The sequence below is a fragment of the Pipistrellus kuhlii genome, unplaced genomic scaffold (assembly GCF_014108245.1).
Source record: "Pipistrellus kuhlii isolate mPipKuh1 unplaced genomic scaffold, mPipKuh1.p scaffold_m20_p_1, whole genome shotgun sequence".
NCBI classification, from domain to species: Eukaryota; Metazoa; Chordata; class Mammalia; order Chiroptera; family Vespertilionidae; genus Pipistrellus; species Pipistrellus kuhlii.
Genome location: NW_023425404.1, coordinates 137090580 through 137112196, shown reverse-complemented (window position 1 = coordinate 137112196; position 21617 = coordinate 137090580). Strand labels below are relative to the sequence as shown.

At 38.4% G+C, this 21617-nt stretch overlaps 1 protein-coding gene across 1 annotated transcript; it reads right to left on the bottom strand.

Moving 5' to 3' along the window:
- Positions 1-1170: 1170 nt before the first annotated feature.
- On the bottom strand, positions 1171-20726 carry LOC118703728 (alcohol dehydrogenase S chain-like). The gene is made up of 9 exons (XM_036410827.2): positions 20462-20726; positions 18655-18756; positions 14961-15099; positions 10607-10694; positions 10291-10510; positions 6572-6832; positions 3860-3995; positions 2880-3018; positions 1171-1311 (listed from the first exon to the last, which is right to left on the bottom strand). Exons 1-9 carry the CDS (start codon positions 20477-20479, stop codon positions 1287-1289), a joined length of 1128 nt encoding a protein of 375 aa, XP_036266720.1. The 5' UTR covers positions 20480-20726; the 3' UTR covers positions 1171-1286.
- Between the last annotated feature and the right edge of the window lie 891 nt (positions 20727-21617).

Below are 21617 nucleotides of genomic sequence, written 5' to 3'. Positions count from 1 at the left end.
CTCTTACAAAACAATTGTACTATCCCCTTCATTTTCATGGCACTTCATAGTTGAGAAATCTCTCTAACTAGCATCATTTCTGAAGTTGTAATGGGTTAGTAGAATAATTTTAAAAACTAAAGGGTGCAATATGCTCAGAGAGGTTGAGTAAGTTACAGGAGGCCACAGAGAAATGGAGATCACTTGTCCTAGTCTGTAGTCCTTTCCACAATACCAAACAAATTATAGACAAGGAAACAAATACACTTTTGGAGAAAGCTAAAACTCCTCACAGGAATAAGCTTTCCATTACATATTTAGAGATAAAGCCAAAATGTAAATCTTCCCCTGATTGTGGGGAAGCATTAGCAATGTACTGTAGGCTTTTACATATTTAACAATATTAAACTAATTTCAGGGTTATCAGCTTAATTTAAGACATGGTATTTAATAGAAAAGTTCTAGATAGAAAATAATTTTTACAAAATTGTACATCTGTATATATGCACACATTTAGAAAGCATATTGCTGTTGAAGTTTGTGCCATTTCTTAGTTACCATTTTACATGTTATGTCCACACCTGCTTTATCCATATACTTTAAACCACCATATTTTTAATTACCTATGACTCTTTTTCAGTTAATTATAATAAGTAAAATGGTTTAACCAATGAAGCACTTTCATGAGTAAAAATTCCAGATTTTTAAAATATGTTTCCAAGAATAGTTCAGTTTTTACATTTAATATCAGAACCTCAGAATTATCACGGGTAGCATGAAACTGTTTTTATTTAAAAGAACAATTACATATTAAGAGCAAAGAGTATAAAATCAAGAAATATTACCCCCTTGTATCATATAAAATGAGTGTGCCACATTTCCCTAAGAAATTTCCTGCATTTAGACATCCTGGTCCGTATTCACTTAAAAGTCTGAGTGTACCCTTTCCCCGGCAGTTTTTACCTTTGGGCGTTGGTACATTTCATAGAGAGGAAACACAGGCAGGGGAAGTAGAGGCAGAAGTAGAAGACTTCAAGCACAAGAGCCCATCAAGTGTGTGCTGGGGACAAGTAAAATGAGGACCTCTTCCACTGGGCCTCAGTGACTAAGGGTGGCAAAGGCACAAAAAGTGCAAGCAGTCAAAGAAATACCTTTCCTTTATGGGAAAAACGACACCTAGCAACATGAGTGGAGTGATTAAGAAGAAATGTTTATTGGATTCAATTACTAAGCTGATGGCTCATCTAAATTTCACTTGGATTTTAAATATTTGCCTGAAAAAATGACTTCTCATCATTTGCATGGCCTCAGAATATCAGGACGGTACGGATACTGAAACAGAAAAGAAAATGTATTAATGATTTTAATATTAATGTAGTTCACACTGTTCCATGTAAGAGTCCAAGGGGCATTTGTTGTGTCTCAGTGAACAGGTGTCTGTTTCCTGTCTCTCCCTTCCTGTCCCTGTGCATTCAGGTCAAAGACAGTTCACCTGTTCTGGGTTCCGTCTTGTGTTTTCTCCAACCTTAAACTCAAACTTGAACTTGACTGTCATTTAGGCTTTATTATGCATTAAGATTCTCAAAAAACATTTTTAGAGTCTACATGCCTGGAATAATAATGAATTGAAATCCAAACAACAATGGGAAATGAGTTCTTGCTGTTCATCATATACTCCAGAGATGTTCCTTGTGCATTTTATCACTTAAACTCAACAATGCTCTGAGGCAGGCTTTAAAGATTGGAGATTAAAAATTCTGAGGCTTAGAGATATTGTAACTTGCTCTAGGTCACACATCTAGTGCAAATTGCTGGGATTTATACCTGAAGTCAAAATTGCACAAATTACAAGATGACAGGTATCTTGCCTAAAGGAAGCAATGATGTGACAGGAAATGATGAAGATTTAAGAGAGCTCTGATAAAGTGGTGCTTAAGGAGCCTTAGTAAGAAGATAATGCTGATTTGTATTTAGAGAGACTCCATTCTCGAGAAGATCAGACAGATAACATTTAGACTGCAACTCATGTTTTTTCTCAAAATGATTTTCGATGAATAAATACTTTAAGAAAATGTCTTGATGCCTTTAAAATTAGTTATATTACATATTATATTACATTAATATTTAATATAACATTTTTTAAAGCAATCCCAATGTAGCTCTACCTACTCCTATATATAATTTGCATTTACATTAATGTCAAGGTTTTAGCTGGCCAGGCAGAGGCTGCAGTGACTCCATGTTATACTTATGACTGTGGGACTCTGATTTTTTTTCTTAGAAAGGGTGAGTGTTTTTGAAAGAAGACTGGAGGCTTGGTGCAGGAAATGTGCACTGTGGGGTCCAGCTGGCCAGCCCTTGATGACCCCTTGGGGGTGGGGCCAGCTTAGGCGAGGGGCTGCAGGCATTCTGGTAGTTTTGCTGTTCAGTTGATTTGCATATTACCCTTTTATTATATATACAGGATGAGTGGCTTTGATCATAATTCAGGCATCTTCAAACTACGGCCCGCGGGCCACATGCGGCCCGCAGAGGAGTCTGATCCAGCCCGCCAGGTTTTTTGGGCAGTAAGCGCAGCCGAGGTGTTACAGTAGGAATTAGTAGTTCATATAGTCTGGCTCTCCAGCTCTCTGAGGGACCGTGATCTGGCCCCCACTTTAAAAAGTTTGAGGACCCCTGATAGATTCACTGTAACCAACGTATGTAATTTCATTTTAGCAGAACTGGAAAGCAAAACAACTGTTCCTAGCTTTTCACAATATGTTCTTAAATGTTCTATAAGCAAAGACTGAACTAATAAAGGAAACCCAAGATACTCCAATATTTTTCTCATACTTTCACCTCTTTTCTCTGTTAACCAATCCCCCTTCCACAACCATAAAAGGAAACTTAAAACCTACCTCTTTCCAGAGCGAAGCAGGTCAAATGCTTCATTTATTTTTTCAAAAGGTAAAACATGGGTTATTAATGGATCCAGTGAAAACTTCTTAGCCATATAGTCACTCACAAGTTTTGGAAAAGTATCTTTACACTTAAAGCCTGAAAAGAACATGACATCATTGTCAGATGCAGTCCGGCAGGGGTAAAAGAACTGGAGAGTAGACTTTCTGAATAAAATTAAAATGAAAGTTCTATTGCTACTCACTTCTACTCAGATTACTGTTACTGAGGTCAATGAGAGACTGAATGCTTCAATATCCTCTTGCAGTGGTTAGACTTTTTGTTGTTGTTGTTGTTGTTACTTAAAAAAAAATCTGACTAGCTAGACTAGGGTCCTTGGTTATTAGCTCTCTCACAGAGACATTTTTGTATGCACGGCTATTCCCAAAGTCAAGGAGCAAAATGTGCAACTGTCTAGATTTGGGCAATGAGAGTAAACATGAATTATTGCTATGGATTTCCTGCATTCTACTAGGCATATTCCATGCCTTGTGCAGTCACATGTATAAAGAGAAGTGGTGCTGAAAGACCCTCGTTTATGGGGACGCCAGAAATGTCTATCTTAGGAATGTATTAGTTCTACTGTTAGTTGGTTTGGAGCCTGTAGATTTATTTGGGCCTATTAATTTATTTCAAACATTTTGCTTTTTAAAACCTAGCTTTGGCACTTGATGAAGGGGAGAGATCCTAAGGTTAATAAGAATTCAGCCCTCTTGGAAGGCAGTGGAGCGTGGCGTTGGGCAAGGGTAAGAGATCAACCAAAGGACTTGCATGCATGCTTATAAGCATAGCCAACGAACACAGACAGTATGGGGGGTGAGGGCATGTGCTGGGTGGCAGGAGAAATCAGTGGGGGAAAACAGGAGACATATAATATTTTCAACAATGAAGAATTAAAAACAAAACAAAAAGAATTCATCCCTCAAGCCCAAATACATACCACCCAATATTGCTCCTTTCCAGGTACGCCCAGTCAATAGCAGCATGGGGTTCACAGAGACATTTTGGGAATCAGGAGGTACTCCTACAACGACACTTACACCATATGCCTCTTGAACACATGCCAAGGCAGACTCCTGGAATAAAATTAATATTTGGCATCATTGAAGTGAACTTTCTGATAATCCTCACTCATGATACATAGTATCATGTAATTTTGATTTACCTAGATTGCAAACATGTGGAGGGAAGAGATTATATGTCTTTGACTTCTTCATTCCCATTATGCCCAGTCCAGAATAGTGCTGTGGCTTTAGGGAATATCCAGAAAACACTTTTTGAATGAGACAATGGATGAATGAATTTGTGTACACTAAATTCTTTCTTAATAATGTAATGAAAAGGCAAATGTTATTACAAACATATCTATTTAAAGTCTGATTCCTTAAATAAAAGTAATGTTTTGTCATCACCCATTTGCCAGGCTATCTAGAAGTTGGTTAACTGATTTTTCATTTGCTTATTAAATAGTATTTTGAACTCAGTACTTCAAACCAGGTGTTTTGATGGTGAACAAGATATAAGGTCAATTATGTATCACAATTTGTCTCTTGTCCACTTGATGGTATCTTTTTAATGGATCCCTACATTACTGTCCATTTCTAATATGGGTAATTTTTCTGTATTTTTTTCAGCTTTGTTGAGGTATAATTGCCAAATAAAAATTGTATAAATGTAGGTTATACTTATTTTTAGGGGCTACAATTTGATGATTTAATATACACATGCAACGTGAAATCATTATCATAGTTTAATTGGCACATCCGTTACCTCACATGGTTATTTTCTTAAGATCTATTCCCTTTGCAAACTTGAAGATTAGAGTACAATATTATTGACTATAATCACTATGCTGTTCATTGTATCCTGACTTTACCCATCTTATAACTGAAAGTTAGTACTCTTTTACCAACATTTCCTATTCAGTCCCAGCCCTGGTAACCACCATTGTACTCAGTGGTTCTAAGACTTCAACTTTATTCCACATATAAAGGAGATCATAAAGTATTTTCTGTCTCTGTGTGGCTTATTTTACTTAGCATAATGTCCCCAGCTTTACCTATGTTGTTGAAAATGGCAGGATGTTCCTCTTTTTATGGCTGAATAATAAGCCAACATATACATATCATCATTTATCCATTCATCAGTTGACAGATTCTGAGGTTGTTTTCACATTTTGACTATTGTGAATCCGCTGCAGTAAACACAGGAGTGCTGATACCTATTTGAGGTAGTGATTTTGTTTTCTTGGAATGTATACCTAGAAGTGGGGTTACTAGATCATATGGTAGTTTTATTTTTTATTTCTTAAGTACCCGCTATTCTGCTTTCAGAATGCTGAACCACTTTACATTCCCACTAACAGTGCACAAGGGTTGTCTTGTCCCCACACCCCTGCCAACACCGTTTCTTGACCCTTTGATAGCAGCCATCCTACCAGGAGTGGTGAGGTGTTGGCTCTGTAATTGTGCCTTGCACTGCCCTGATGATTAATGATGGTGAGCACTTTTTAACATTCCCGCTGCACTGAAATGAACATGTTTTAAATGGGCTTTTACCTCCCCAAATGAATATTGGTTTTACTTTAAACTATATCTATTATTTAGCATCTTCAAAAGAAAGCCTTCCTCTTTCAGTCAGGGTTTCAAACATGTTGTAGTAGGACACTTTGTCAGGATCCCACAGAGATATATGCTGATTAGTCCTTTGATTTGGAGTATGACATCTGGAAAACCAGGTGACTTTGGGACATGGGGTTACCAGACATTTGGTGCCTTCAAATAAAGTAACAATCAATCCGCGTGAGGACTTGGAAGGCATTTAGCGGGAGAGGTTTTCCTCATGATAATTTTCATGTGTGTAAGGATTTGAAAGCAATATTCTGCATGCTGTAGAGATGATGGAAGCACTGCATCACTGAGAACACTGTTTCCCATCAGTAGCACCAGATAACAGTTATTAGGAGTTTTTCACCAGATAACAGTTATTAGGACAAGTGGCACTGGGCTATTATATTGTAGTATTATACATGCATTGTCTCATGTAATCCATCGCTATGAGATACATATTTCTTAAACATTTTGGAGAAAAATCTGTTGACTTTTAAAAGTATTCAGTCTAATACATAGATTTGGTGCTTAATATGTATGCCAGGCACAGTGCTGTATGCTGTGATAAAATGGGGCATGTTTTATGTTAATACAATGATACTTGCTTTAAATTACTCATTATTTCCTTTGAGCAACTTGTGGTTTATGAAAAAAATCAGAAGTTATTAAAACATAAAAATTATTAAACCATTTTGTTTAAAAGTGTGAGGAGAAATGGAAAAATAAAACTTGCCAATTTGAGAACAGGAATTGTATGGTTTATATTTACTTGGTTTAAATATTATAACTAAAAATTAACAAAGTAAAATTTAAGTGGCCTAATACTCTAAAAGAGAAATATTACTTGAGCTAGGATGACATAACTGATGGAATGAAACATTTCTTTTAATAATAAATAATCCAGGCATTAAATAGGAGATGAAAAAATCACTACTCACAGATTGAAAAATATTCTGTACGTATAATACTTATATTCTGTTGCCTAAAAACACATTCCAGAATGCAGAAACACATATTTCAAGGCATCACATGTACCTACATACCATGGTGTCAAGCCGACCAATGACTTCAAAGGAAAAGTCCACACCTCCATGGCTCATTTCTATCAGCACCTCATGGATGGGTTTCTTGAAATCCTTTGGGTTGATGCACTCAGTGGCACCAACTTGCTTTGCCTTTGCATATTTGTCTTTGTTGGTGTCCACCGCAATGATCCTGGCTGCGCCTGCTGCTTTACAGCCCATGACAACAGACAGGCCGACTCCGCCAAGGCCAAACACCACACAGGTGGAGCCTGGGGTCACCTGTATTTCAAAAAATGAAAGAAAACAATAACAAAAAAATGGGTTAAGTAATGATTATTGGAAAAATGAATTAAGTAATGATTGTTGGAAAGTGCCAGTGCTATATAAAGTATCCTGTCTTACTCACTATCAGTACTATTCACACACTTATGTCCAACCTGCTGTCAAAACCTGTTTTGGCTTCAGTTGCTTCATATTTAAATTGAGGTGTTTGAACCAGATCAGTGCTTCTCAAACTTTGCCAGAGAGTAGATTCACCTGAGGAGCTTTAAAATTTCTCAAAGGTCACAGCCCACAACCATTACATCAGAATCTCTTCAGGTGTGTCTGATTCCAATGGAAAGAAAGCCCAGTCTGGGAGTCAGTGGGTTGGATGATTTCTGAGCTCTAAATGCCAATGACTCCCATCTTGAAGAGAATCTAGTGGCTGAAGTCCATTGACAGGCTTCTGTCAATTGTACATACACAGAAGCAATTCTTGGGAAAGGTTATACCAGGAGACCACAAATAATCTACTAAAACTCTCAGTGATTAACTGCTTGTTTCATTAGCTTTAGTAGTCATGGCCAGTACAATGAGAACAGAAATTAGCTGTAAGGCAGAGAAGAGTTATTCTCAGCTTCAAGTCAGACCTAACAACCAGGGAAATGTAACTGGAAACTTTATTACAGCTTGAGACCAATGTGATCTTAGTGGGTCTTTATCTTTGCTTTTTAAAAATACACTAATGAACAATAATGCAATAAAAGTTGGCCTACATTCTAATAATGGATGAAATTCATTTTCATGAATGCACTTTCCTTCTGCTCTGTGTGCAGGGTCAGTTAGACCACCTGCTCAAATAGAGGAGGCAATTTTACAAGGGACTTCGCTCTATAGTCACAGAAATTTGAAAAACATGTGCTCTCAGTTGTTGAAATTGGCTAGGGACTGTTTAATACACCCAGTCAGCTAGAGGAGCTAGCCTTCAGATTGGGTAAAATATTCCTTCTGTCCCAAGTAATCAAGCATTCTCTGGTGTGCTACATTAATTTTTACTTTACTTTAAGAAGTATGAGACTTGTGACTGTGATTTTAAAATGCAGGAAATTATATATTACTAGAGGTCCAGTGCATGGACTTGTGCACATTGAAAGGAAATTAATTAGAAGGTGGCTGGTGGGGCAGGACTGGGCAAGAAGATTCCGACATACCCTGGAGCCAACCTCCTATGGTCTCTCCCTGCCAGCCACCTGTGGGTGGTGCTGGGGTCTGAAGGGCATCTGCAGAGTGAGCAGGGTCCCTCTGGCAGGTAGGGTCCCTCAGCCTGGCCTGTGGGGATTGGGCTGAAACTGGCAGTCCAATCTCCCCTAAAGGGTCCCAGAGTGCAAGAGGGCACTCTGCAAAGTTGCTGTCGCTTGGCAACTCGTGCATTGTGTCTGCCTCCTGGTGGTTATAGTTACTGGTCAGATGGTCAAATGGTTGGACAGTTGCTTATGCTTTTATTTGTAGACTAGAGGCTCGGTGCACGACATTCATACACTTGGGGGTGGGGTCCCTCAGCCCAGCCTACGCCCTTTCAAGGTCAGCAAACCGTGCATGTACCATCAGCCCAGCTTATGGCTCAGCAGAGCTCCTCCTGTGGGAGGACACTGACCACCAGGGACCAGCTTCTGCATTGAGCATCTGCCCCCTGGTGGTCAGTATGCATCATAGTGACTGGTCATTCCACTGTTGATTAGCATATTACTCTTTTATTATATAGGACTCGAGGTATTGGGGTGGGGGGGCGTTTGTGTCTTTCAGCCCAGTTTGTACCCTCTCCAATCTGGGACCCCCTCAAGGGATGTTCAACTGCCCATTTAGGCCTGAACCCATGGGTTGACTCTGACTAACAGCTGAACATACCTCTCACAACCCAGGACTGCCTGCCTGCCTTATTGCCCCTAACCACTTTTCTGCCAGCCTGATCAACTCCTAACTGCTCCCCAGCAGGCCTGGTTGCCCCTAACTTCCCTTCCCTGCAGGCCTGGTCACCCTAAATGCCCTCCCTTTCTGGCCTGGTTGCCTCCAACTGCCCTCCTCTGCTGGCCTGGTCACCCTTAACTGCCTTGCAGGCCTAGTCCCTCCCAACTGCCCTCCCCTGCTGGACTGATCACCCACAACTATCTTTTCCTGTCAGCCATCTGTGGAGGCCATCTTGTGTGTGGGAGTGATGGTCAATTTGCATATTACCTCTTTATTATATAGGATGGTTTAAGATGCTGTAGGAGAAAGACATGCTAGTTGCACCATAAGATTTTGGGCAAATAGCATTATGGATCTGGGCCTACTAGATTTCCAACCTTTTGTGAAGAGGGGCCTTTAAACAATTTTTCCTTCAAATCTATCACCTCTAAAGTGTGTGTGTGTGTGTGTGTGTGTGTGTGTATGTGTATGTCTGTGGCAGTGGAGGAGATGAAGCAGTGAGATCCCCTAATGAGTGCAATATATGCATAATGCATAATGCATCACAGTAGCTTCCTTGCTTTCCTCATAGGGTTCCACAGAGCAGGTATGTTGGTGATGCTTGGTCTGGATGTGTATCAGGTAAGGCTTTGGAATCTACTGCTGATCCTAATTCTGGGAGTAGAGGGTCCATGGACTAGATGTCCCTCAAAGGTAACTCTTCCATTTCATTTTCTTTTGCTGCCTCATGACCTAAAGGGACCTACTGTGCCTGGTGCATGCTTGTGCTGACTCACTGTAGAATAAATGACTAGGTCCTAGCTCTATAATTTAGTAATTCCATAAAGAAAAAATATAGAAAAACAATGATAAAATGGCACTTTTGCTTTTTATTCACTATTTATCAACAGTTTTTTCACTTTTTATAAACAGATTAACTTTATAGGATATGCTCTTAATTTTTTCTGAGGTCACTTTTCTTTTTGCTTTTTTTCTTATCTGAGGGTATTTTTCTAGTCATAGACACTCTGGAGTATCTATGGAGTATATCAATGTTATTGTAGTAGTGGGAAGAGAGGAACGCTGACAGTAAATCTATGAATAACTAGAGGCCCAGAGCACGAAATTCATGCACTAGGAGGTGTAAGTCAGGCGGAGGGTGAGGGGGGTGAAAAGGGACCCCTCAGTTCAGACTGCACCTCGAGCCATCAGTTGGACATCCTTAGCACTGCCATGGAGACAGAAGAGGCTCCCAAGACTGTTGCTGTGCTAGCCAGCCATGAGCCTGGCTTCTGGATAAATGATGCTTCCCCTGTGGGAGCACACTGACCACCAGGGGACAGCTCCTGCATTGAGCATCTGCCCCCTGGTGGTCAGTGCATGTCATAGCCAATGGTCGTTCTGTTATTTGGCTGATTTGCATGACAACCTTTTATTATAAAGAATGGCCTTGGATTATTATTAAAAATCACTTTCCTTTTTGTTTCTGACAGCCTGAGTACGACTGGTTTATTATCTGTTGTCATTCCTACCTTGGCAACTTGAACTGCAGACCCATAGCCAGTTGAGAATGCACAGCCAATGAGACAGACTTTCTCTAGTGGTGCGGCTGGATCAATTTTGGCCACTGCGGTCTCGTCCACCACTGTGTACTGGGTGAAGGTGCTGGTGCTAAGGAAGTGGTTGATGGGCTTCCCTTTGCAGGTGAACCTGGTAGTACCATCCTGCATGGTTCCGCGAGGCATGCTCAGACTGGCCAGTGCAAAACACAGACATACAAGGGCATGAGACACTTGCATAACAGTGTACAAATTCATTGGCTATGTAAGGAGAGTAAGGGAAACTTACTCATTTGTTGAGCAGAGGTTGCCTTCCGGATGTTTACAAACACTGCATTTTCCACAATGGGGAATAACAAGTGGAATGACTTTATCACCTGGAGTGGGATAAAGCAAATTCTTATTTAATTTCTATGCAGGAATGAATAGAGCGAGCACTTAAAGCTTATGGTGTGGATTAGAGGCAGTCGTCTTTGAACAGTCTCTCAGAAACAGGATCCAGGCACCATGATGTCGTTGGTCATTGCCTGGCAGCATTGCTACTGGTTTGGGTTTGCGTGTGCCTGAAGACTGCCAAAGAGGACATGTGACTGTGGGAAACTACGTGGATTTTAAAGTATTTCCACTGCATTAATGGTTATCTTTTATTCCGCGCCCTTTCTCTAGATAGATTTATACACATTTTATTTAACCCTTAAGAATTAAGACTTAAATGTATATAGTGTACATATTTACAAATTTTTGTTGTGAGAGGCTTCCATAGTTTCACTAGATGTTGGGGACAGCCAGTATTTTCTAATAGGTTCGGTTATAGTAAAAATGAGAATTTGGGCAACCATTCTTGGCTTTTCAAAGTGACTGCTTATTTTTACTATAAAATTAGTCTATTTTTTAATTTTAGGATCCCCCCCCCCCAAAGAGAATGTAGCAAAAATGTGATAAAAAAAAAAGAATAAAAGAAATTCCTTTGAAAATCTCAACCTTCAACAATGAGTTAGGCACTTTCTTTTAGGATGAGAACTGATTTTTAAATGTTTTTAGCTGATAACTTAATTTGTGAATTATTTATTTTGCCTGCTATGGTGAAGGGAGACAGGGTGAAAAGTAAAAATTTCATTTATTGTTAATTTATTTTTAAGTAAAGGAAATACTAAGATCTGAAACTCACACAAGACTATATTTTTTAATATTTTCTGTCAACAAGTTAAATAAATATTTGGCAATGGAACAGGCCAAATCTACTGGCTAAAGTTATTTTTCTTTTTTGGAGTTAAGCATTATTTTCTTTTCTACTAGCTCTTCTACATATCCACAAAACCCACACAAATGGTGAGACCATTTAATACATAAACTTTATTTGGAGATCATAACATTTTATACTCATTCACTCTTTACCTCTAAAATATTTACCTATATTAATGTACAATAAAATTAAGACAAAATAAATGTTAAGGATAAACTAGTACCAGGTAACCAGTCATATTTAGCCATGGTTAAATGTAGTGAAACATATTATTTATTGCAGGGCCTTCTGCCTGGTCTCCCCTTTCCTTCCAACTAGTCTGTGTCATTCACTCTGTGCTCAAGAAGGAAGGCCAGACTGGAAGGGAAAACCAGTGCATGGGTTCCACTTCCCTCCTAGAGGAGATCATGTTGATTCAGTCAGCATCTCAGGCTCCCCATCCTGGGAAGTCAGCACTGAACAGTACCCATACACTGACCTACAGGCTCAGCACACAGACTTAGATGTTTTTTCTTGTGTCCCATTTGTAGTTCTTTTTGGACCCGAGAGAAGACACTGCTCAGCAACACTGAAATGGAAGTTATTTGATTATGAACTCAGGCAGTGGGTCCCTTTTGATCCTCATGTATCCCAAGGCTCTAACCTGGTGGAGGACATATAGCAGGTACTCAACAAATTCTTGCTGAAGGAGAGAATGCAGGAGTGCATGAATGCATATATGTGTGAAGCAGGAAGGGGTCAGAAATGTAGGACACCTCTGTTCAAGCCCTGGCTCTGCTGCTGCTCTAGGCAAGGTCTTGAATCTCTCATTGCTTCAGTTTCGTCCTCCAGGCTGGGCGATCTTGGGGTCCTGAGTAGTACCTTCTCCAAGTACCCTGTTTCCCCGAAAATAAGACAGTTCTTATATTAATTTTTGCTCCCAAAGAAGTGCTAGGTCTTATTTTTCAGGGGATGTCTTATTTTTCCATGAAGAAGAATACAGTACAGATTTATTGTTAAATGAAAATAAAGGAAATTTATTACCTGTATACGGTACGGTAGTACGGTAGTTGTCAACACAAACCAGACAAACTGTGAATCTTACAGTATCAAGAATTTACTCATTTATTCAATGACAATCATGTCATCATCTTCTGGAACATCACCATAACAATCCAATTTCTGAATTTCCTGGTGAATTTCTTGTGACTCCATTTCCTTCAGAATCAGTGGACCAAATCTCCCATGTTTAGCAATAGCACTGTCTTTAAATGAGTACCAGGTAGCCTGCTCACAGTGCATTTGCAATGCAACTGTCAGTGATTTTCTCCCATGAATTCTTCACCCAAGTCACAACTTCTTGCAGTTTAGGTTTTACAAAATTTCCACGCTGATTTCTCTTCATTATATTTTCAAAGTAGTCATTAATTTCTATGCACAAATTGTCTTTGAATGGCTTGTTTATTGCAATATCAAGAGTCTGGAGATAGGCCATCATTCCTGCGGGATTCATTATCTGATCTATTTTTCTTTCGTGAAGAAATGTCTTCATGTCTTTAGCGCGGTGAGTGCTGGCTGCATCCCAGACTAGCAGACCTCTTTGGCTCCCTCGCATAATAAGAGGCAGCATTAAATCGACCCACTTCCTTATAACTGCTTGTGTGGCCCAGGCTTTTTCAGTTTCAAGAATAAAAATGCCCCAAACACATTCAATCTTTTCCTTCTTGCCCTTAGGAATGATTAAAGGTGGGATTTTAGTGCCATCCGGACGAATTGCCAAAATACAGGAAACACGTGCACTTTTGTAAGCAGTGGAGGGAATGTACACTAAGGAGGCACCCGGCTGTTCAATTTTTGTTTGAGATGATTGGTCCATAAACATTGCAGTTTCATCCATAGCAATCATGTTGGAAAGATTGTATTTAGAGAAGTCAGCGTCATCAATAAAGGACTTGAATAAAAGGGCTCACTTAATAACTTGAGTATCTTCCAACCTAAACAATGTTGTAGATCTTCTTAAAGACAGTTCACTTTGCTAAAGAAAATTATCCAGCCAGTGTTGTGATGCTTTGAAGTCTTGGGGGGCTATGTCAAACTGTTGTGCCATTGCAAGGGCAAATTCTTGAATCTGAGCCCTATTTACAACCAAAGCCTTTGCTCTCCTGTCAACAACCCATTCCCATTCACAGATCAGGTCTTCCAGCTCTAAAAATAATGGTTGCTGACTTGATCCACACTTGTGTTTTTTAGCATTTCCCTTGTCCACTTGTTCAATGAGGTTACCATACTCTGCTTGCCATTTTAAGACCAATCGGATACTCAACATCTTCTCTTTGCAGAAAGCAGTAAGATTTTGGCCCCAAGAGTCTTCCACAATTCCTTTCTTGTACTCCTTGGAGTAGCTTTTACTTTTCTTTTTAAAATATATTTTATTGATTTTTTTACAGAGAGGAAGGGAGAGAGATAGAGAGCTAGAAACGTCGATGAGAGAGAAACATCGACCAGCTGCCTCTTGCACACCCCCTACAGGGAATGTGCCCACAACTAATGTACATGCCCCTGACCAGAATCGAACTTGGGACCTTTCGCTCCACAGACCGACGCTCTACCACTGAACCAAACTGGTTTCGGCTGGGGTAGCTTTTTCTTTTTACGCTTATTTCTAGGGGTAAAAAAAAGGAATTGGGGTATCAAGGTTGGGGGAGGGGATCACTTAAAATGACACAGGGGGATCAGAGAGGGGAATCAAAATGGCACAGGAGAATCAGAGGAGGGATTACCAGTTTAGTAACCCCTTTTGATCCTCCTGTGTCATTTTGATTGCCCCCTCTGATCCTCCTGTGTCATTTTAAGTGATCCCCCTCCCCCCATCCCTGTGCCACTGAACACCTTCACCAGACATCCCCCCTACCACTTTATCAGAAATTTACCCCCTGCGGCCTGCCTGGGGACTGTCACTGGGCTTGCTGGGGCCTGGATCTGGGCTTGAAGCAGGGTCTGCCACTGACTGAGAACCTTTAGTCATCATGAGGGCGGCCGCAAGCATCAGGTATTGTCACCAGAGACAGACCAGCACTCACCACCTTCGCCATGTCCCTTCTGCTCTAATCCTCCTGTTCTTCTACAGGCATCTGCGTAAGTCTCCTCCTCTCTCCAGCCCTGTGCTCACAGCTCACTCAGACCTCTGCTCCGCCTCCATAGAGCAGTGACATCAGGACTCCATGTAACATCACTGGTTGCTAGAGGCCAGTCGGGGCGGCCCTAGCGACCAGTATAGGGTAAATTTTCATTCTGAGACAGAGCCTGGGGGGGGCTTATTTTTGGGGGGATGCCTTATATTTCACTCAGAAGGAAACCTGTAAGTAGGTCTTATTTTTGGAGGATGTTTTATTTTCGGGGAAACATGGTAGGAGTTCTATACCTGGCTTTACTGCAGTCACCCCTTCTCCAATGCTCTCCACAATGCCGCCTGCCTCATGGCCTACGATCACAGGAAGAGGTGTGACGAAGGTTCCATGAGCCACGTGGTCATCTGTCCGACAGACTCCGGAGGCCACCAACTGCGGGGTAAAGGGAAGATAATTAGGTTCAGAAAAATTGTGACCCTCACATGGACTTCACATGCCCAGCTTTCTAAAGTTGGACTTTTGAAGAGTTTTCAAGGATTTTGCTAATGATCTCTACTTTTCCCAAATATACAAGATCCTGTTTCTTTTCAAGATTACTCAGTTTATGCATGCATACAAGTCCTTTGGGGGCGGACTGAGAGAGGTCAAGGCGGGGGAGGGAAAAGAAGACTTATGTTAAGACTTTATACAATAAAGAATTTAAATTAAAAAACAAAAGTTTATTAGAGAAAAAAAAGATTACTCAGTTTAAAACCCTCTACTTTTTTCCTTCCCTATCTTTAGTAATTCATCATAATCTGTGAAATAATGGTTTCTCAAATATTTGTCTTCGTACAAACAACAATGCATCCTTTTTTATAGAAGTGGAAACTATAGATTAGCAACCAAGAAAATTCAGTTAAGTTCCACCATCTAATGCTAACTGATTTTGAAATCTTGCACTTTTTTCCTGTATAAATACTTCAATTCTTTTTTATTTTATTACTGTGAAAGAATTTAAATCTACAATGGAACTGGAGGATATAAAAAGGAAAATCTCATGTATGTGTCATCAGGAAAACAAAACACAAGGACTGAGAAATAGATTTCCTGCAGATGCTTGATTTATAGAAAACTGATAATATTGGAATTTTCCTAAATAAAAATTGGTCAGGAGTTGCCTCATAACAACCTTGAGAAATTTGAACTAAAGTGACTGGTGGGATTCATCTCACAAAATAAGCTGAATTGAGCATTGTTTGTATGACTGGATTTGCTTTGTTTCAATGATGAAAAATTGTTTAATTTACATAAAATACATGGCTGCTATATTATCATCAGATTGAGCAAAATTCAAGGCCCAAAGTAATTAAATGAGACAAAAAGAGTATTATATAATAATCAAAGATACTCTCATAAAAAAAATACATACACTTTAACAGACTGTAACTGAACTTTCCCTCTTTAAATTTCCTGCCTGCAAGAACAGCCTACCCCAAATCCTCAAAGGACTGTCCTATAACTTGCTACAATTTGCATGTTCCAAATTACAACTACTCCGTTATTCTTTTTGTTTTGTTTTTAATTTATTTATTGTTGAAAGTATTATATATGTCTCCTTTCCCCACCTTGACCTCTTCCCGCCGCTCCCTCCCCTAGCACATATCTTTGCCCCACTTCTGTCTGTGTCCATTGGTTATCCTTAAATGCATGCATGCAAGTCCTTTGGTTGATCTCTTACCACCCTTCCTCCCCTTCCTATACTCTCTATGGATTCTTCTAAGATCTTTATTCAGACAACTACAGATGTTGTAGTGTCCTGTCTTATGATTAAGTTCTGTATCCATTTTGAATTTATTTTTGTGTATGGTGTAAGTTGGTGATCTAGTTTCATTTTTTTGCATGAATCTGTCCAATTTCCCCAACACCATTTATTGAAGAGACTGTCTTGACTCCATTGTATGCTCTTACCTCCTTTGTCAAATATTAATTGAGCATATTGGTTTGGGTCATTTTCTGGTTTCTCTATTCTATTCTATTGTTTTATATGTCTGTTCTTGTGCCAGTACCAGGAAGTTTTGAGAACAGTGGCTTTGTAATATAGCTTAATAGCTGGTATTGCGATCCCTCCAATTTTGTTCTTAAGATTAGTTGCTGCTGCAGTTTTGGGGGATCTTTTTTTTTTTTTTCTGGAGAGTTTGTTCTAGGTCTATGAAATATGCCTTTGATATTTTAATGGGGAGGGCATTGAATTGATAGATTGCTTTGGGTAGAATCAACATTTTCATGATGTTGATTCTATGAATCCATGAACACAGTATTTCTTCTACTTGTTTATATCCTCCTCTATCTCTTTTTTCAACATCTGTAGTTGTCTGAATACAGGTCTATTAACTCCTTAGTTAAGTTTATTTTTAACTATTTTAGTTTTTTTATTGCAATGGTAAATGCTATTGTTTTTTAGTTTCTCTTTCTGTGAGTTCATTATTGGTGTCTAAAAAAGCCATTGATTTCTGGGTATAAATTTTGTATCCTATTATGTTGCCAAAATCTTTTATTAAATTTAGTTTTTTGATGGAGTCTTTAGGGTTTTTCTATGTATAATATCATGTCATCTGCGAATAATGACAATTTTACTTCTTCTTTTCCAGCTTCATGGGGAGTTTTATGAAAATTCAAAGAAGAACTTATACAAATCCTCCTCTATTTCAAAAAATTCAAGAGGAAGGAACACTTCCTAGCTCTTTCAATGAAGCCAGCATTACCCTAGTCCAAAAACCAGATAAAGATGCTATAAAGAAAGACAATTATAAGGCCAATAGTCCTGATGAACATAGATGCTAAAATTCTCAACAAAATATTAGCAAACACATTCAACAATACATTAAGAAGATCATACACCATGACCAAGTGGGATTTATTCTGGGAATGCAATCCTGGTACACTATCTGCAAATCAATAAAATATGATACATCACATAAACAAATTCAAAGGTAAAAACCACAGTTATATCAATTGATGCTTGATAAAGCATTTGACAAAATCCAACATCCTTTCTTGATAAAAAACAACAACATACACACACACACACACACACACACACACACACACAAATAACTCAGCAAAGTGGGAATAAAGGAATCGTACCTCAACATAATAAAAGCCTTATATGACAAACATACAGCCAACATCATACTAAGTGGGCAAAAACTAAACCCATTTCCCCTAAGAACAGGAACAAGGCAGGGATGCCCAACTTCACCATGACTGTTTGATATAATACTGGAAGTGCTAACCAAGAAGAAATATAAAAGGTTATTCTTGAATAAATTCATCTTTTTGGTCATTTTGAGCTTGACTCAGTTTAATTTTTTATTGAGGTCGACATTGGGATTATACTGTACATACTGTCTATTCTATTTTTAAAAGTTCAACAACTTGTATTAGTATTTTTATCTTTCCTTGACTAGAAATGTATTTCCACTGTTTGGATTACCTAGGGCACTTACCTAGGTTTCTGTTTTGATCCTAGTTTGGGCATGATGTTTCTCTCTCAGCATTCTCTCTCTCTCTCTCTCTCTCTCTCTCTCTCTCTCTCTCTCTCTCTCTCTCTCTCTCTCTCTCTCTCTCGCTCTCAAATCAATAAACAAACATATCCTTGCATGAGGATTTTTTTAAGTGCTTTTTAAAAAAAATTTTTTTTTTTTTATTGAGTTCAGAGAGGAAGAGAGGACTAGAGACATTAACTTCAATTATGAGAGAGAATCATTGATTAGCTGCCTCCTGCATGCCTTACACTGGGGATCAAGCCTACAACCCGGGCCTATGCCCTGAATGGAAATCAAACCATGACCTCTTAGTTCATAGGTCAACACCAACCTCTGAGCCATGCAGGCTGGGCTAAAAAAGTGCTTCTTAATAAACTTTTTTTTTTTGTTATTTCCCTTTGTACTATTCTCTAAATTTTCTTATACTTAAAATTCAAAAGAAGTGAAAAAAGTGTTTCACCTTTATACGAACTTCATGAGCCTTAGGGGGTGCTACCTCCACCTCCTCAATGGAAAAGGGTTTCTTTAGTTCCCATAGCACAGCTGCTTTGCATTTAATTACCTGGAAATTGAACAGAAAGATGACATAAGTGCTTATCCACTCCTGAAGTCAGTGATTGAGACTTTCATATTTTTATGTGCAACATCTAGCCCCAATTCTGGAATCTAATGAATGTTATAGAGAAATGGAAAACTTCTGATTTGCAAAGAGAATGAAAATATCTTTTAAAAATGTGTAAATCAATAAAATAAGTAAATATAAATAGAATTAACTATAATGAGGCATTGAGATAAATTACAATATGTTCTTTTAGGTCATCCTTATGTTGTTGTTTTTCCAAGGGTTACTAATGAAGTCAGTCCTGAAATTGGTTGTTTGCCCACAAATGTTGGCTTGTAATGAAGTTTTAAATCACAATTATTTCACTGATAGAATCACTTATTTGGTCACATAAAATCTCTTGCTCTCTTGCTTAATTCTCTGCTTAAGCCCCAAAGAATCCAACTTTACGATTCCAGGGCATACTTGCCTCCCTGCATAAGTGAATTCTCTTTCTTCTTCTCTTTGTTTGTTTTCCTCCTCCAATTTTCTCTCCCCACTACTTCTGTGTGCTACTAGTTTGCATGACTCATTTGAAAGTGAGCTTTGACAACTCGGTTTTCTTCTCTAATTTATGTATAGCTATTTTTTCCAGATTAGATGTGAGCCAAAAATCACAGAGGTTATAGCTGTACACAAACACACACACACTTACCACATATTCATATATATATACAATATTTAAAAGTGGGATAACTGTGTGTTTGACATTTTAATCCAGCATAGTTTATTCATAGATGTTCTTTAAAATTAAAGTTGAACACATATTTTTATGAGAATGTAATTTTGAAAATGTAATATAAAATCTGTTTTCAATGCTACAAAACTTATACATTTGAGAGCTTTTTTTCTAGATAGATGATCCTATATAATAAAAGCCTAGTATACAAATAGACCAGATAGCAGAACAACTGAAAAAAACAAACAACTGGTTGCTATGACATGCAGTAAACAATGTGAATTGATTATATTGAATGATCACATGCATTTCAAGCACATTGAAGAGGTAAAAAGATCTATGAAAGACCTAGAAGCAAATATCCCTGTTCCTACTACTAATAAGTGATTAAAAGTATATCACTATTAATTTTTGATAAAATTATGTTGACTTTTGTATGGAGAGGATATTTTTCTATAAGATTTCTATGGAAATTTCCTGGATTGAGCCATCACAGGGCCCTTTAAAATTAGAATTTGCATGTTGATGTTGGCTTGTTTTAACTTTGATGATTCTAATGCTTTGAGATCAATAATTATGTTGAACTTAACTTTTCTCCTGTGTTCATAAAAAAATATATGATTACAAAAAATAATGTTTAAGTTATGGCTCCTTAATGCAAAGTTAAATAATTGATTAAAATATTTCTAACTGTAGATTTTCAAATTATTCATGATTGGCTGTTACTACTACCAATTTATCTAATATAGTAAATAAAGACTTTAGTAGGTACAGAAGCTACATATTCTTTTAAAGATATTAAGCAACAACCTATTTCAATTCTGATTCAATATACATTGCATAACAAAGCATATATTCTATGTTATGTTTCAGTTTATATAATTTCTAATTTAGATATAATTTTTAAATTATTCAGTAAATACTATTTCTCTTTGTGAATTATATAATGAAAATATATTTTCAAAAGTAAAAAAAAAAAATGCTTACTTTTCCTGCTGTGCTCATATTTCTGTTCTTTCTGCAGGCCAGGAGGCGGATGGATTCTTGCAGACCCTTTCCTGCTCGATTACATGAAGCAGATATGTTGCACAGTTATTTTCTTTGCTTGAATAATGCTCAGTTCTACACATGCAATCTGATGTCTTTAGTCAGACCCATAAGTGTATTCTCAAACCATGTCAAATCAGAGAGAAATGGGCACTAATTCACCACTCAGGCCTGGACTTTATAATACGCCAATTACAAATAATAGCTTGATTTATTTGGTTAAATATTTTTCTACACATAAATTTTAATGGCTCTCCTTTTTTTCTGGATTCCACATTTACTCTTTCTCCTATTTCCCATTTGTGTGAACTAAACTGCAACTCCTAATCCTCATGCTGCAGTTAGAAAGGAGGAGCAGTAAGGAAGCAGCACAAATGACATAGGACAGAGAGAAGTACAAGGCAGAGGAATGTGTTTGCCCCAGCACCCTTGTCCTCTTTATAACAGAGATGGCAGCACCAGTCAGTCACAGCAAAGGGGCTCATGGCCCTGGCATTTCTGCTCTACTCAATAGCTAGCAGCACTGACTGAGCTCCTCCCTGTTGCAGGCATTCAGTAGGGTACACTGGGGTGGCAGGGAGGGATAAGGATGGCCTCTACCTCTGCCTACAGGCAGTATGGCGTAATGCCTGGATTCAAGGCCCTTAGTTTCATTACTAGTAAGACAATAGAATAATAGTACCAGCTCAAAGTATTTTTTGTTGAACAAATCAGACAAACGCTTTGAAACACCAGGAAACCTGGCAGATAGGACAGTCTTCAATAAATATTAGCTACAATGATTACCCATAAAAGAAAGCTCACAACCTATGGCAAAAAGGACAGGCAAACAAGTCAGACCATCGGGATGTGCTGTTTCAAAGGGAGGGCATCTGACTGAAGGACTCGAAGGAGGCTTTGCAGAGAGAACATTTAGGTTAAAACTAAATATTGATCTCTCTTGCACAGTAAAAATTGAAAAACACCCAATCTTGTGCATTTCTATTATCCATTAGTCAGTGCCATGAATAAGAGAAAGGCTATAAGATCGTTTTTTAATAAACCTCAAATCTTATACCAACATTTGGAAATGCAAATACAACACATTCAACTACTT